The 14,770-nt window shown below is 47.3% G+C and overlaps 1 protein-coding gene across 1 annotated transcript in view; it reads left to right on the forward strand.

The window, feature by feature from the left end:
- Positions 1-905: 905 nt before the first annotated feature.
- Positions 906-14,770, forward strand: part of SCML4 (Scm polycomb group protein like 4) — a 42,037-nt gene continuing 28,172 nt past the window's right edge. The window contains exons 1-3 of the mRNA XM_068985481.1: positions 906-1,032; positions 3,991-4,191; positions 9,069-9,263. Of these exons, the coding sequence (XP_068841582.1) occupies positions 921-1,032; positions 3,991-4,191; positions 9,069-9,263 (508 nt within the window). The 5' untranslated portion in view covers positions 906-920. The remainder of the gene's footprint in view (positions 1,033-3,990; positions 4,192-9,068; positions 9,264-14,770) is intronic.

A 14,770-nucleotide genomic window follows, 5' to 3' on the forward strand; every position in this document is an offset into this window, starting at 1 on the left:
TGATTGAAGAATGGTATTAGAAATCAAGATAGCAGCATTTTGTTTTATTTTATCCATTAAAAAACAAAACAAGCCATTAAAAAAGAAAGCAGCAATGAAAAGCAGTCTGGAGCAGGGTTGAAACACAGGTCAGCAGTGAAGAGGTGAAGTAACTGACTTACTCATATTTTTAGGGTGGAGAACTGAAATTAGAAACTTGTCTGTTGAACCGTGGTAAAAAGAGTGATTTGTTGGTATTGATCCATCACCCAGTCATCTCTCCCTTAATCCATAACAACCAATTTCAGCTCCTCATTTGTGGTTTCAAGTGAGCGACGTTCAAGGTGGCTGCTTGTCACTACCAAAGAATGCACTCATCTGCACTCTTAGGCTCCAGTGCAGGGAAAAAACCCTGAGAAGCATTTGGAAGACCAGCTCCTGCTCTCTTTGCCAGCAGGATCCAGTGTGCTCCGTGAGCAGAAAGCTCAGCAAGCAGAAAGCTCAGCAGAGTAGACAGAGCTTCAGTGCTGCTCACTGGCTGGCTGGCTGGAAAACCCTGTCGCAGGAACCTCAGGAGCACAGGGGCTCAGGTGGGGAACTGACCCCACCCTGCACCCTGCCCTCAGGAGGCTTACGGGCTTCAACTCTTCACACCTCTGTGTGTCTCACACCCACTGCCTGACACAGTCATTTCCTGGCCGGCTCTACTGTAAGGACGGGGTGCAGAGCTCAGCTCTGGGTGTGATCCAAACTTGAATCTAGATCATGAACTTGAATCTGAAGTTCAGCTTCCAAAGCAGCACAGTAGAAAGGTGTGGAAACATGATGGAGTAGCGGTGGTTAACTGAGCTCAGGAATGAGCCTGGCAAGGTGTAGGGGGCATCTCCAGATTTTTCACAGATTCCATGGGTTCTCTCTCGCAGCTCAAGTCTCGGGTCCTCATGACTCCTTTAGCCCTGTCTCCTCCACGGAGCACACCGGAGCCCGACCTCAGCTCCATCCCTCAGGATGCAGCCACCGTACCCAGCTTGGCAGCCTCACAGGCTCTCACAGGTAGGTCAGGTGAATGAACTCCAAGGCTGTGACGACTTGTCCACAAGCTAAAGTTCTTTTGTGAACTAGTGAGCCACCACCTTGATGGCTCAAATGAAGGATTTAATGTGTGTTAGCTGGACAACACATAGGATGACCAAATTCTCTGAGAACATCTATTTAAATGTCTCACAGCCTGAATTATTTGCAATTGTTTTTCAATGCATCTTGAGTTCAGCTGGTTGCTGTGGGTGGATGGGGACTAGAAAGAGTGGTTGTTGGCCCAGCCTCTTCTCTTCAGAGACAGGTTAACTTTGTACCAATAGCAAGCCTGCTCACCTCAAAGAGTTTCTGTCCCTGTGTTTGTGCTTCCAGATCTCCTAAGGATCCTGATGTCCCCCAGTCCCACCTAGTACCAGCCAGTCCAGTCAGGGTAGAGCTCTGCCCAGTCTCTCTGATGGGGTGTCCACCAGTGGACCGACAGTTCCATCCCAAAAGTAACAGCAATAGGATGGTCTCTTTCTCTCTCTTACACACACACACACACACACACACACACACACACACACACATCCCCCTCATCACAAACCACCCCCAGCCCCATCCCACTTAAATTCCTTGGTGCCCTCCCCATACTGTTAGGTAAAAACCAAACTTTGCAGTACGGCCTACAAGGCCCTGCTTTAGTCTTTAGGGCCCACCATAGGATCATTGCATATTCTCTCTCCTCTTTCTGGAATGATCTTTCCTCTGGTCACCCTCTCTTGTATCTCAGCTCAGGTAGTGGTGGTGGTTTAGTCGCTCAGTCATGTCCAACTCTTGCGACCCCATGGACTGCAGCCCATCAGGCTCCTCTGTCCATGGAATTTTCCAAGCAAGGATATTGGAGTGGGTAACCATTTAGTACTCCAGGGAATCTTCCCAACTCAAGGATGGAACCCAGATCTCCCACATTGCAGGCAGATTCTTTACCATCTGAGTCTCCAGAGAAGCCCCATCTTAGCTCCGGCACTGCCCTCAAAAAAGCCCTCACTGACTTTCCTGCCAGGGTTCCCAGGAAGAGCTCTTCTAGCCCCTCCCTAGTGTTTTTGCAGCCAAGGTCCCACATCACTTTCTGTAGTTCTCTGAGTAGATCTATCTCCTCTGCTGGGCCCTAAGCTCTCTGAAGCCAGGGATCGTGTAGATTCGGTTCACCATTTTCTCTGTAGGGCCTAGCACACTACTGTTTGGCATGAAGGTCCCTTGTCAATTCGGTTTTACTGAATCATCTGGGCTTAGTAGGGGAGAAGGCAACCTGGTAGAGTGAAAAGAGCACACAGGTCATGACATCAGAAAGAAGTGAGTTCAAATCCCTGTTGCATCACTAATTATACTTTCTGAGCAGCCACTTTTTACCTCAGTTTCTTCATTACCAACAAAATAATAATATTTCGTTTTCAGGTTTATTTTGAGAATCAAACAAGATAAAGTATATACAATGCCTGGACTATATAGTAGCTGCTCAGTAAAAACTAATTTTCTCCAACTTTATTACTATTTAATCCTTCCAAAATTCATTTGGTTTCCTCTTAAAGTCTCTCTTCAACACTCCTCTGCACTAGTGGCCCCCAAGGTAAGATGCTCATACCTGGGCTAGGGACATAGGAAGACATAAGAGGAGTCATCATCCTGTGGAAGAAAAGATGATACCTACTATTAATATTTCTTTTTATATCACCCTTTAAATTTTTCTACTTTTTGGTTGCATTTTAAATGTATGCAATACGTTAATATGGTTGAGAATGTCTATAACCTATAAATACATAAACACATTTGGGGACACATGCTCAAAAGTTTTTTTACCAGTATGATGTATTTAAAACTGCAGGGAGGATTCCGCTGGTGATCTAGTGGTTAAGAATCCACCTGCCAATGCAAGGGACATGTGTTCAATCCCTGGTCCAGGAAGATCCCACATGATTCAGGGCAGCTAAGCCTGTGTGCCGCAACTACTGAACCCATGCTGTAGAGCCCATGCTCCACAACAGGAGAAGCCACCACAATGGGAAGCCGTGTACTGAAACTGGAGGGTAGCCTGCATGCAGCACCAAAGAGCCAGCACAACCAAAAATAAATAAAAAGGAAAAAGTTTAAAAAACAACTAAAACTACAGGGGCTTTTGGTTGGGCTCACCTAAATGGACTACAGAGTGTTCATTATCCCTGAGATTGTTGCTAGAATTCTCTTTAGAACTCATCGATTAGCATCATGTTGATTTCTTTTTTCTTTTTTTAACTGAAGGTTAACAACAATGATGGCAAATGCCAAACATTATGTATAGCTTGTGAGCTTCTTGAGAGGAGGAGGGGAAGGGTTTTTTTTTTTTTTAATGGAAGATAATTGCTTTACAATGTTGTGTTGGTTTCTGCCACACAATGAATCAGCCATAAGTATACATCTGTCTCCTTCCTCTTGAACCTCTCTCCCACTTCCCACTCCATCCCAACCCTTTAGGTCATCACTGAGCATCAGGCTGGGCTCCCTGTGTTATACAGCAACTTCCCACCAGCTATCTATTTTACATATGGTAATGCATATGTTTCAGTGCTACTCTCTCAGTTTGCCCAGAGGGAAGATTTTATATGTGTATGTTCCCAGCATAGAAATACATTTGTACACACGGTCCATAACTGTCTACGATTCAGATTTGAATACATCGGAGGGGATACTCCTGTCTGTCTCTTCACAGCCAGGAGACTGTCTTGAGAGCAAGCCCTGGCAGTTGGAGGTGATTGACTCTCTTGTCTCTTTTACTTGTCAAGTAGGGCAGAATTGGTGCCACTTTGGCCTTTTCAGCTTTCCCAAGGCCAGAGCCAAGGGGACATGGCTGAGGCATCCTGCTCCCGCCTCGCGCCCGCCCCCCGCCAAGCCCCGCATACAGGAGCCACCCCAGGTCTGATGTGCTTCGATACTGAGGGCTTTGTGGGTCTGTTTCCACAGTCTGCCTCTACATCAACAAGCAAGCCAATGCAGGACCGTACCTGGAGAGGAGGAAGGTGCAGCAGCTCCCTGAGCACTTCGGGCCCGAGCGGCCGTCGGCAGTCCTGCAGCAGGCTGTGCAAGCGTGCATCGACTGTGCCCACCAGCAGAAGCTGGTCTTCTCCCTGGTCAAGCAGGGCTATGGTGGCGAGATGGTGTCAGGTAAGGCCCTGGAGTGGGCTGTATGAGGAGGGCAATGCAGGAGACCCCGGTTCAATTCCTGGGTTGGGAAGATCTCCTGGAAAAGGGATAGGCTACCCACTCCAATATTCTTGGGCTTCCCTGGTATCTCAGACAGTAAAGAATCCATCTTCAATGCAGGAGACCTTAGTTTAATCCCTGGGTTGGGAAGATCCCCTGAAGGAGGGCATGGCAACCCACTCCAGTATTCTTGCCTGGAGAATCCCCACCGACAGAGGAGCCTAGCAGGCTACAGTCCATGGGGTTGCAAAGAGTCAGACATGACTGAGCAACTAAGCATGGCATCCATGGTTATGCCAAAGACGAAAGCAGCTGAATCAGGCTTGGGGGACTGTGGCCAGGGTCTGTCCCCATCTGCTGGGCTCCAGGGGCCTTAATGAGCCTGTGTGCCAAAGGGCCTTGAGAAGAAAAGGCTCCTGGACCTGGGTAAGAAGACTAGACATCTGAATCTCTCATCTCCACTTCCAGCTCATCAATAAATCCTATTGTTCTAACTTCAAAATACATTCAGAATCAAGCCACTTTTCATGACCCACAGTAACCACTCTGGTTCTTTCCAAATCTAAGCCAGATCATGCCCCTCCTCTGCTCCAAATCCTCAGCAGCTCTTATGTTACTCCCAGAAAAAGCTCACATCCTTACAAGGGCTCCCAGGCCCCATGTGACCTGGCTCTGGTCACTTCTCTTTTTTTTTTTTTTCATCACTTCTCTTAAGTCCCCCGCTTGACTCTGGCCACAGTGGCTTCCTCCTTATGTCCTCCAACCATGTTCCTCCCGCCTCGGGACATTTGCACCTGCTGTTCTCTCTTTCTGAAATGTTCTTTCTCCAACTGTCCATGTGACTTGCTCCTAGACTTCCTTCAGATTTATAGTTAAATGCCACCTTCTCAAAAATCCCTTTCCTGACCACCCTGTCTGATGTATCAGCCTTTGTCATTATTTATTCTCCCTTCCTCTATTTCATTCCTTTTTCATAGCACTTGTCACTGTGCAGGGAAGTGGGGGAAGTCCACGGTCTCAACCTATCTCACTAGATATGTTTTCGTTTGTATTTAACAAGAGCTCAATCCCACCTCCCACTGTCAGCACACTCCTCCAGGTTCCACCCTGACCGAACAGCATCCAGAGGGAGGGGAAGTTGTCACCACAGGCAGAGGCAGACTTCAGAGCTCTGCCCCCTTCAGCTGCTCCCCTGACCAAGACTCTGTCTGTCCTCTCCACGTGTACAGTGGTTGTCATCATTTGCCCTTAAGCCCTGGGAGCTCCAGACCTTTGCAAGATGCTTTGAATCCAAGAGGACAGCCTGGTGTCTTCTCTGGCTCAGCATCACAGACACAGCCTCCATATGCCCAGGCAAAAGGGAGACAACTTTCCATTCACAGGGCAGTACAGGTGACCCTGCTGGCTGGCTCAGAGAGGATTTGAGAGAGGGGCCTCTAATGTGGCTGTGTCCTGCAAAACCAAAACATGAGTGTTTTACTGGACTCCAGGTCAATAACCAGGGTTTGCAGGTGGGGAGATTTTGCGGCACAGCTTCACCAGCTCATCCTGACTCAGCCCTCTTTCTGGAGCTCCCTCTGAGAAGGAAGCTGGGTCTGTCTTGCTGGTAACTGATTAAAACAGAACTTGGCAAGATCTGTGTGCATGTGTCTGACCCAGGGTGACTTCTAAGAGACTCTAGCAGATGCGGGCAGAAGAGAGGAGGAAGAACTGCACCAAGAGGGGCCCAAGAGGAGAGTCCCACTGTCAGACCTCTGAGGGCTCCTTGGCTGATCTGAGAGCCAGATTCTCGAACCTGGACTGCTCTCCAAGGTTGAAAGCCTTGTCCTTTTCCTGGCTAAACAGCAGTGCTCAAGACACAGACCAGTGCTCAGAGAAAGCTCTTCCTGCTCTCTGTGCCCCTCCCTCTTGAGTGAACCCCAGCCAGGTTCTTTGTGGCCCTGCCCTCTGGGCTGGGAGGGCAGACCCCTAACTCTCTGGTCTGCTGCTCAGCCCTTCTGTGGCCTCAGGGGCCTCTGCACTGGTAAGGAGGTTCTGCAGAGCCTGGCACCAATGCCCGAGCAGGCAGAGCCCTGTCAAGTTTCCCTTGGCCGAGGGATTCCCAGGAAGGCCAGAGTGGAGTGCCTGGTCTTGGAGAATGCAGTGGCACTGATGAGCCTCTTCCTTGAGGTTGTGAAGCGGTTCAGTGGTCTTCCACTTTTCTGGTGGTGATGTGGAAGCCCAGCAAGATGACGATTGCTCCAAGGTGGTTTAGAGAGGGGCTTAACGAGAAAGACCCAGGCTCCCCCGCTCTCCACCTAGAACCCGAGCCTTCAGACACTGCTTTTTAAACATCCTCGTGGGCACAGCGTGTAGAAAATGGTGACACTAGTGCGGGCGTCGTGGACCCGAAGAACTGAAACCTCCGTGACTGGGCCTCGGGCCACCCCAGAGGCTGAGGTCCCATGTCACAGCACCACGGCCCAGTCCCAGCACACCTGTTGTGATGCTCCACCTTAGCCATGCTCTCCCAGAGGAAGAGCTGTTGTGATCTCACATGTTACACGTCTGCTTCCAGGAGGTGGGATTTTCCCGCTGTGTGAGCTTTCAGGAATCTCTGGGAATGTGGACACACTGATCTAAGGCACAGGCCTGATGCCCCAGACCCTCCTGCTGTGTGGTCAGTCTCCATCTCACCTAGTCTTTTAAGGTATGAGAAGAGCAGTGGTGCCCACCCCTCCATGCTCCCCCTCCCTCCAAGAGGGAATTTCCAGCATGTCCCAGAGGTCAAGATCCTCCTTACTGAGCACCTTGGCTGCTCTTTGCTGACCCTCCCAATCAGAGGCATTATTATGGAGTATTAAAGTGACAGGCAAATGCCACTTAGAGGCCACAGGAGCTGGAAAAACACTCCAGGCCTTCTTAGTTTCTTTGTCTACATTATGGGATCATAACCTTCTTTCCACTATCTTCCCAGGGCAGTCAGACAGCATAAATGAGGTGATAGACATGAAAGCTCTTGTTAAATTATAAAAAGTTACATAAAAGAAATGTTTCTTTTTATTTCTAATTTGAATGTGTGTGTGTGAGAGAGAGTTTATTTTTCAGTTCTGAAATCAAAGTCAGCTCTGGTCACCCTGTCCCAGCCCTTGCAGTGTGCTAGCCTTTGGGAGCTAGAGTATAAAAGTCTAGATTGCCTTCCGCATGTGTGCACTGAGGGCAGTGCCTGGGGGAGAAGGGGAGCACAACCTCCTGCTGGGGATCTTCTCAGGTGTTCCCCACACTGGAGCTGGTGTGTGAGCTTCATGTGGCAACAGAGTTCCGTGAGGAGGATTACACAAAGACACAAGTTCTCAGCTGGAGGCACTGGGTGTTTCTTCAAAATTCTGGTAACCCTAGAGAAATTGAGTGTGACCCAGCATCACTGGGGAGAGAACACCATTGGAGTTCTTTTATAAAGACTCCTGGGTTAGAGTGGGACACCTCAGCATGAACTCAGTTTTACTTGAATATACATATATACCCAGTGGCACGACGAATCTGCTTGCAGTGCAGGAGATGTGCAGGAGACATGGGTTTAATCCCGGGGTCGGGAAGATACCCTGGAATAAGGCGTGGCAACCCATCCAGTATTCTTGCTGGGAAAATCCGGTGGACATAGAAGCCTGGCAGGCTATGGTCCATAGGGTTGCGAAGAGTCAGACACTCCTGAAGGGACTGAACACACACACACGTGCACACACACACACACACACACACACACACACATCTAGATACAGACATTTATCATGACCCACCTTTGAACCAAGTCTGTTTCTCTAGAGTTGCTTAAAAAATGAGGGTGTGTCATAGGGATACAGGAGTTAATCTGCAAGCTCCCAGAAGATACAAACTGGAATAATTTAGCAATAAAATAAATAACATAGTATTGGACAACCCACAGTACAACATAAATATATTGAGTCTACACTGATATTAGTGAATAAACAAATAAAAAGTGGAGGAGAAGGGACAAGTCTTCCTTATGAAAGAATTTCAGATTATATAGGGACTGTTCCCTCTTTTCCCTCTTCAGGAGGTAGAGCTTAATCCCTCTATTGCCCTTGAATGTGGGTAGGACCGTGTGGCTTATTTCCCAGGAACAGAATATGAAGAATACAGTGGAGAAACATAGCAAACACTTTCTTGGCCAGGAGATGAAGGTTAACATCCTAGGGATGTCATGTGTCTATTTGATGCAAGAAGGGTGCTTTGCCTCTGCAGTCTTCCTCCTCAAAAACCCATGTGAAAGTGTTAGTTGCTCACTTGTGTTGAACTCTTTACGACCCCCTGGAGTGTAGCCCATCAGCCTCCTCTGTCCATGTAATTCTCCAGGCGAGAATACTGGAGTGGGTTGCCATTCTCTTCTCTAGGGGATCTTCCCAATCCAGGGATCAAACTACATACAGTCTTCTGCATTGCAAGTGGATTCTTTACTGTCTGAGCCATCAGGGAAGCTCCCCAAAAGCCATAATCCCAGTCAAATCATGAGAAAAACGTCAAACAAACCAAATTTAGGAACATTTTACAAAATATGTGATCAGTACTCAAGACTGTCAAGATCATGAAAAACAAGAAAAGACAGAAGCAGTCACAAACCCGAGGACACCGAGTTCACACAACAGGTACAGCCAATGTGATCTCCTAAATGAGATCCTGGAACTGAAATAGGATGTTAGTGAAAAAACAGGTGAAATCCGAATAAAACTTGGTTAAAAGCACAGCAGAACTGACCACACCAAGACCTGTTCCCCAGAGCTGATGGGCTTGTGGCTTTCTCCAGAGTCCTGCTCTGAGTAGCTGTGTCTGTGCTCTTCCAGTCTCCGCCTCCTTTGATGGGAAGCAGCACCTGCGGAGCCTGCCCGTGGTGAATAGCGTCGGGTACGTCCTCCGCTTCCTCACCAAGCTGTGCCGAAGTCTCCTATGTGACGACCTCTTCAGCCACCAGCCCTTCCCCAGGGGCACCAGCGCCTCCAACAATGCCCCCGAGAGCCAGGAAGGCAGGATGGAGTCAGGTAGGCTTTTGCCGTCTGTCCTCCGGGCCTGCAGGTGGTTCCAGGTGTCCCTGACCTCCCAGGGCAGAGGAGGCTGCCACTGAGGGGGCTCCTGGGAGCTCTAGGAGCTAGAGGTTCCCTCCTTCTGCTAGAGGTTCATGAGCTGCCCCTCTGGGCATCTGAGGCACAGTGAGAGCCAGCCAGGACCAAGGACACCCTGACGGTCCCCACCCAGGCTGCAGTGGAAGAGATGGCTCCAGCTACTGAGGGCTGACATTGTAACTTTTAGGCCTATGTTATTAGAATGTAGACACTGAGACCGCATCACTTGTAATGAGTGATCTTTTTTCCTTTCTTCTAATTAAGACTCTTGGGCATTTATTCATCATTGTCAAATAATTGAAGGACTACTAACCTAAGTAACAAAGAAATCCTGAAGAAACAAGGGCTAACAAATTGATTACATTGGTCCTGTCTGGGGGCCTCAGGTTCCTACCCAGGTCAATAAAAGGTGTAATCGAGTGTCTATCACGGCAGGAATTTGACCTGGCTGTAAATCATATATGTCCTCCAGTGAGACTTAGTGTTTCTCCCTCATCACAGGACGGAATGCATCCCAGGAGTTGAATGCCTTTTGTACCACCAGCTCCAGAATAGCTCAGTGTAGGGAAGTGGTTGGTGGGAAGGGCAAGGCCACATGGACAAACTTGCCACACCATTGTCTGCCCAATAGGCTAGGTGCCAGTGGGAGCTGCTCATCCCCTACATAGTGGCCCTGAGTTATGGATTTGCAAAGAGTTGAACATGAGTCCAGATTCTAGATTTCAGGTTTCAAGGATGAGCAGACATGTCGCCTTTTTTCTCTCCCTGGAAGCAGTGTTGTTGATACATAAAGAAAACAGATAGTGAAACTGAAATTTAGCCATTATGTCATTCTGCAAACATTTGCTGACCCCTTTCCTATTCCAAGGACCTTGTGAGACCCTGTCTTGGAATAAGGCAAATATGTAACCTTAGGAAGTTTTTGAGGTATTGAGTGACCAGTGTGAATAATTAAAAAAACCAATACATTTGCAGTTATGTGCTCACAGACAGGTTTAGAGAGTTCAGTAGGATACTTATAATCAGAGTGGCTATATTTTAAACCTAGGAGGACATCAGGGAAGATTCTTAGCATAGATTTTTCTCATATAATGTCAAAAACCTTGTCTACAATTTTACTTTAAACTCTCTGAGACCTGGGAAACAGGAAGAAATCTGTCCTTTACAAAGAAAGGTACATAATTAAATATAGCCTGTGTGAGCAGATGCTATATACTTCTGTGTTTTCTTGATGTCTCTATATGTCTGAACTTGAGAAAGTCTTCTCATGTCTCTGGGCCTCAGTTTCCTGTGTGAAATAAGGGGTTGAGTTGCTCATGTATAATCTTCTGGTTCTGACAGTCTATGAATCTGGCCTCTCCTATAAACCTTGGTTGACTCAGAAACATTTTGTAAAGCTAATGTATCTTCCAGTGAATCCTGCAATGAGAACAGCAGATGACTGATTTCATTTGACAAACTCCTAAGTCATCGTTACATTGAATAAGCAATGACCTATGGGACATAATCATAAAGTCATAGAACTCATGTCTCCCATTCTCCTTGAAATAAATGTCACCTGTGAGACCACTTATTCCATGTTCATGGATGAAATTTAGGGCAGATCTCCTGCCTTTCCTGGCTCCTTTCAGAAAACAAAACATTCTTTAGTGAATAGTTAATATCCAGGTCAGTGTGATCATCAAACTTTAAGTTTCACCCGAAGATGTAACTACTCCCCATTCCCAGCGCAGCCCTGCTTTGGGCCAGTTGCCTGCAGCAGAAAAGGAAGGTATGGTTGGCTTCTCTTCACCTGCCTAGTCCTGTGTTTTTGCCCCTTCTGTATGGGCTAGCAGTGATTCCAAATCCTTCTTGATCAAAGTGAGGGAAGGAGGAGAGACAAGAGGTAGGAGAGTTTTTGCTTGACTAATCCCACTGTGAGCTGGCATGAGGCTCGCTGGTTCTGGCGGGTGTTTCAAGCTGATTCTTCATCCTGTGGGCTCTTGTTGTTGTTATTGTTCAGTCGCTAAGTCGTGCCCAGCTCTTTGCGACCCCATGAACTGCAGCACTCCAGGCTTCCCTATCCTTCACTGTCTCCCTGAGTTTTCTCAAACTCATGTCCATTGAGTCAGTGATGCCATCCAACCATCTCATCCTGCTTCGTCCCCTTCTGCTCTTCCCCTCTATCTGTCCCAGCAACAGAGTCTTTTCCAATGAGTCATCTGTTCACATCAGGTGCCCAAGTATTGGAGTTTTAGCTTCAGCATAAGTCCTTTCAATGAATATTCAGGGCTGATTTCCTTTAGGACTGATTGGTTTGATCTCCTTACTGTCCAAGGGACTTTCAAGAGTCTTCTCCGGCACCACAGTTTGAAAGCATCAATTCTTTGGTGCTCGGCCTTCTTTATGGTCCAACTCTCACATACATCCATGACTTCTGGAAAAACCATAGCTTTAATTATATGGACCTTTGTCGACAAAGTGATGTCTCTGCTTTTTAATATACTGTCTAGATTTGTCATAGCTCTTCTTCCAAGGAGGAAGCATCTTCTAATTTTGTGGCTGCAGTCACTATCCGCATTGATTTTGGAGCCCAAGAAAATGAAATCTGACACTGTTTCCATGGGTCCTTTGGAGATTCCCCCATCTCTCATCTGCACATTCCTAGTCGAAGGCTCTTCTCTGGCTGGTCACTTACAGTTCTTCCCACAGCCTCAAGGCATCTGCAGGTAAATCTCTGGCTTCTCTCTCCTGAGGCCCCCTGTGCCTCCAGATAGTCCCATAGAAAGGATCTAAGCTAATCTCACTTCAGATCTGGTCTCTTAGAAACACTCACACATCCTTTGCCCAAACAAACTCCGGGCTCGCGGGCTGATCTTTGCACCACCTCTCCTTTGTTCTTCCATCAGACTTTTTTTCTCATGGAAATGAAACAATAATACTTTCTGTCTCTTGAGTTCCAGGGTCAGAGATCAAGCAATTCACAGGGCCACACTGAAGCCCATGGGAAGATGGGACAGTTTCTTCTCCACAAGTCATCTATCCAACCTGCTTTTCAGCCTCTGCAGTCGGGTGCGCCGCTGCATGTGGGTGGCCATCTGTAGCCGTGAAACTGGCTTCCCACCGCCTCATCTCTTTTTGCAAGATTTCCACACTTGACTGTTGTATGGGGATCCTATTGTCTTGCAACTTCAGCCAAAACTAAAACTAAAATAGTTTCGTTTTAACATCCTATCCCAGGAACCCCCCCTCCAGCTTTCCTTAAGTGATCATTGAGGAAACCCTTGCCTTGATTTCCACCATATTCTCTCCCCTTCCAAACCCACCATGCTGAGTGAAGTTCCTGTCTTTTTCCTGGAAGTAGCCACCTTGTTTCTTCCCTTGACTGGGGCAGGTATTTCTACCTAAAGCTGATTTCCTTCCTAGGTGTCATGGCTTTGGAAGCAATGACTTCAGTTGTCGTCAAGAACCTTTCCCCAGCCCATGGATGCTTTGAAAAAATGAATTGCTCCAGATCAACCCACTTGTGGAAATTGCTCTGAGCAGCCCCCTGGCACATGTCTCTCCTACCTGTCTGCGTGGGGCCTAGGATGATACCATTAAAGAGTTTGCCTTTAGAATAAGACATTGCCTCTTTAGGACTGCCTTGTCAAAGTTCCCTTGTGTGCATGCTAAGTCACTTCAGTCATGTCCAACCCTTTGTGACCCTATGGACTGTAGCCCACCAGGCTCCTCCGTCCATGGGATTCTTAAGGCAAGAATACTGAAATGGGTTGCCATGCCCCTCTCTAGGGGACCTTCCTGGCCCAGGGATCAAACCTGTGTCTTTTATGTTTCCTGCATTGGCAGGTGAGTTCTTTACCACTAGAGCCACCTGGGAAGCCCCAAAGTTCCCTTAAAGGATAACATATCGAGCTATTATTACCTTGGATGAGGAATTAGTTTATTACCCACTTTCCCACCATTGTGGCAAGAAAGGCAGGTGTATTTATGAGGAAAGGGCTGAGGTCTTTGTTGACTTAAGGCTTCATATCCATGTTATTCCTAAACAAGATCATACAGTCTTGAACTCATTTGAACCAGATCCTGCTCTGCCCCAAGGTTGTTCATTCAAAGCTGGAGTGTTCCAGGCTTGGTGCCACACAGTTAGAGGGTTTGTCAGCATTCATTAGGGCGTTTCCAGAAGACAGTAAATCAGGCAGTTAAGAAAATACAAAACCAGGACACACAAGGAACTGTCACAGAAACTAAGATGTTTGTGTTTTTTTTTTTTTTTTTAAAAGGATGATTTGGGAAAGAAATTATTTTCTGTTCTAGGATGTGACAGCAGGTTACATGGATTTGTTCTCTATGGTCCTGAAGATATAGCTAATTAACCTTCAAGTCTTGTCACTCAAGTTCTGGTCAGGAGCATCACCATCACCTGAGAAAGGAAAAGCTCAACAGCCCTCCCTCACTCCTTCACAACAGATCCCAGGTGTTTAAAGACACATTAAAGCTTGAGAAGTATGGGTGTAAGGAATACTCTCCCAGACTTGGCAGCTGAATAACAAAGTGGAACTCTCAGAAGATGGCTTCCTCGGGAGTCGGGTGGCATTGACATTGTAAAGATCTTTGAAAAGTCAAAACTGTGTAGAAGTAGATGGAGCTGCTTGGATGGTGTGATCTCCTCATTACTGGTGACAAAACAGATGTCCACTTGTCAGGGCCATCAGGCTAAACTTGGGCATCCAGAGGATGTAAGGGCAAGATGTCCTCTCTGGTCCCTTCCAAACTGAGAGTCACAGCTGGCAATGGCAGAGAGCAGCCACAGACAGTAAGAGGTGAGGGCCCCCCAGGAGCCCTGGGGTGGGATCCCCCAGAAGGGAGGATGAGGATACCAAGGCAGAAGGGCTCACAGTGCAGCAGAGAGCATGCTTCTTCCAAGTCTCTTTCTCAGACCTTTCAAACATAAACTCTCTCATCAAATGACCTTTCTCTTGTGTTCAGGGAAAACAAGCTTCAGATCCAATCAGCTGCCTGAATTCAGTCTGGACCGTGGAGTTCTTGGCTTGAGATTGGGAATTTCAGTCATTTTCCTCTATGTCTATTAACTGACAGCAAAATGTTCATGTTATCGGGTGGAGAGCAGCTCTCTGGGTGCTTTAGGAAAGTGGAAGCAAAAACATGGATTTGATAACATTTTTGGTTCTGGATTTGGATTTGATAACAATTTTACTTTACCTTTGAATGGTGGCTTCCCTGGTGGCTCAGAGGGTAAAGCGCCTGCCTGCAATGCAGGAGACCTGGGTTCAATCCCCGGGTCGAGAAGATCCCCCGGAGAAGAAAATGACAACCAACTCCAGTAATCTTGCCTGGAAAATGCTGTGGATGAAGGAGCCTGGTAGGCTACAGTCAATGGGATCACAGAGAGTTGTACATGACTGAGCAACTTCACTTTGAATGTT

The sequence above is a fragment of the Capricornis sumatraensis genome, chromosome 13 (genome assembly GCF_032405125.1).
Source record: "Capricornis sumatraensis isolate serow.1 chromosome 13, serow.2, whole genome shotgun sequence".
Classification (NCBI taxonomy): domain Eukaryota; kingdom Metazoa; phylum Chordata; class Mammalia; order Artiodactyla; family Bovidae; genus Capricornis; species Capricornis sumatraensis.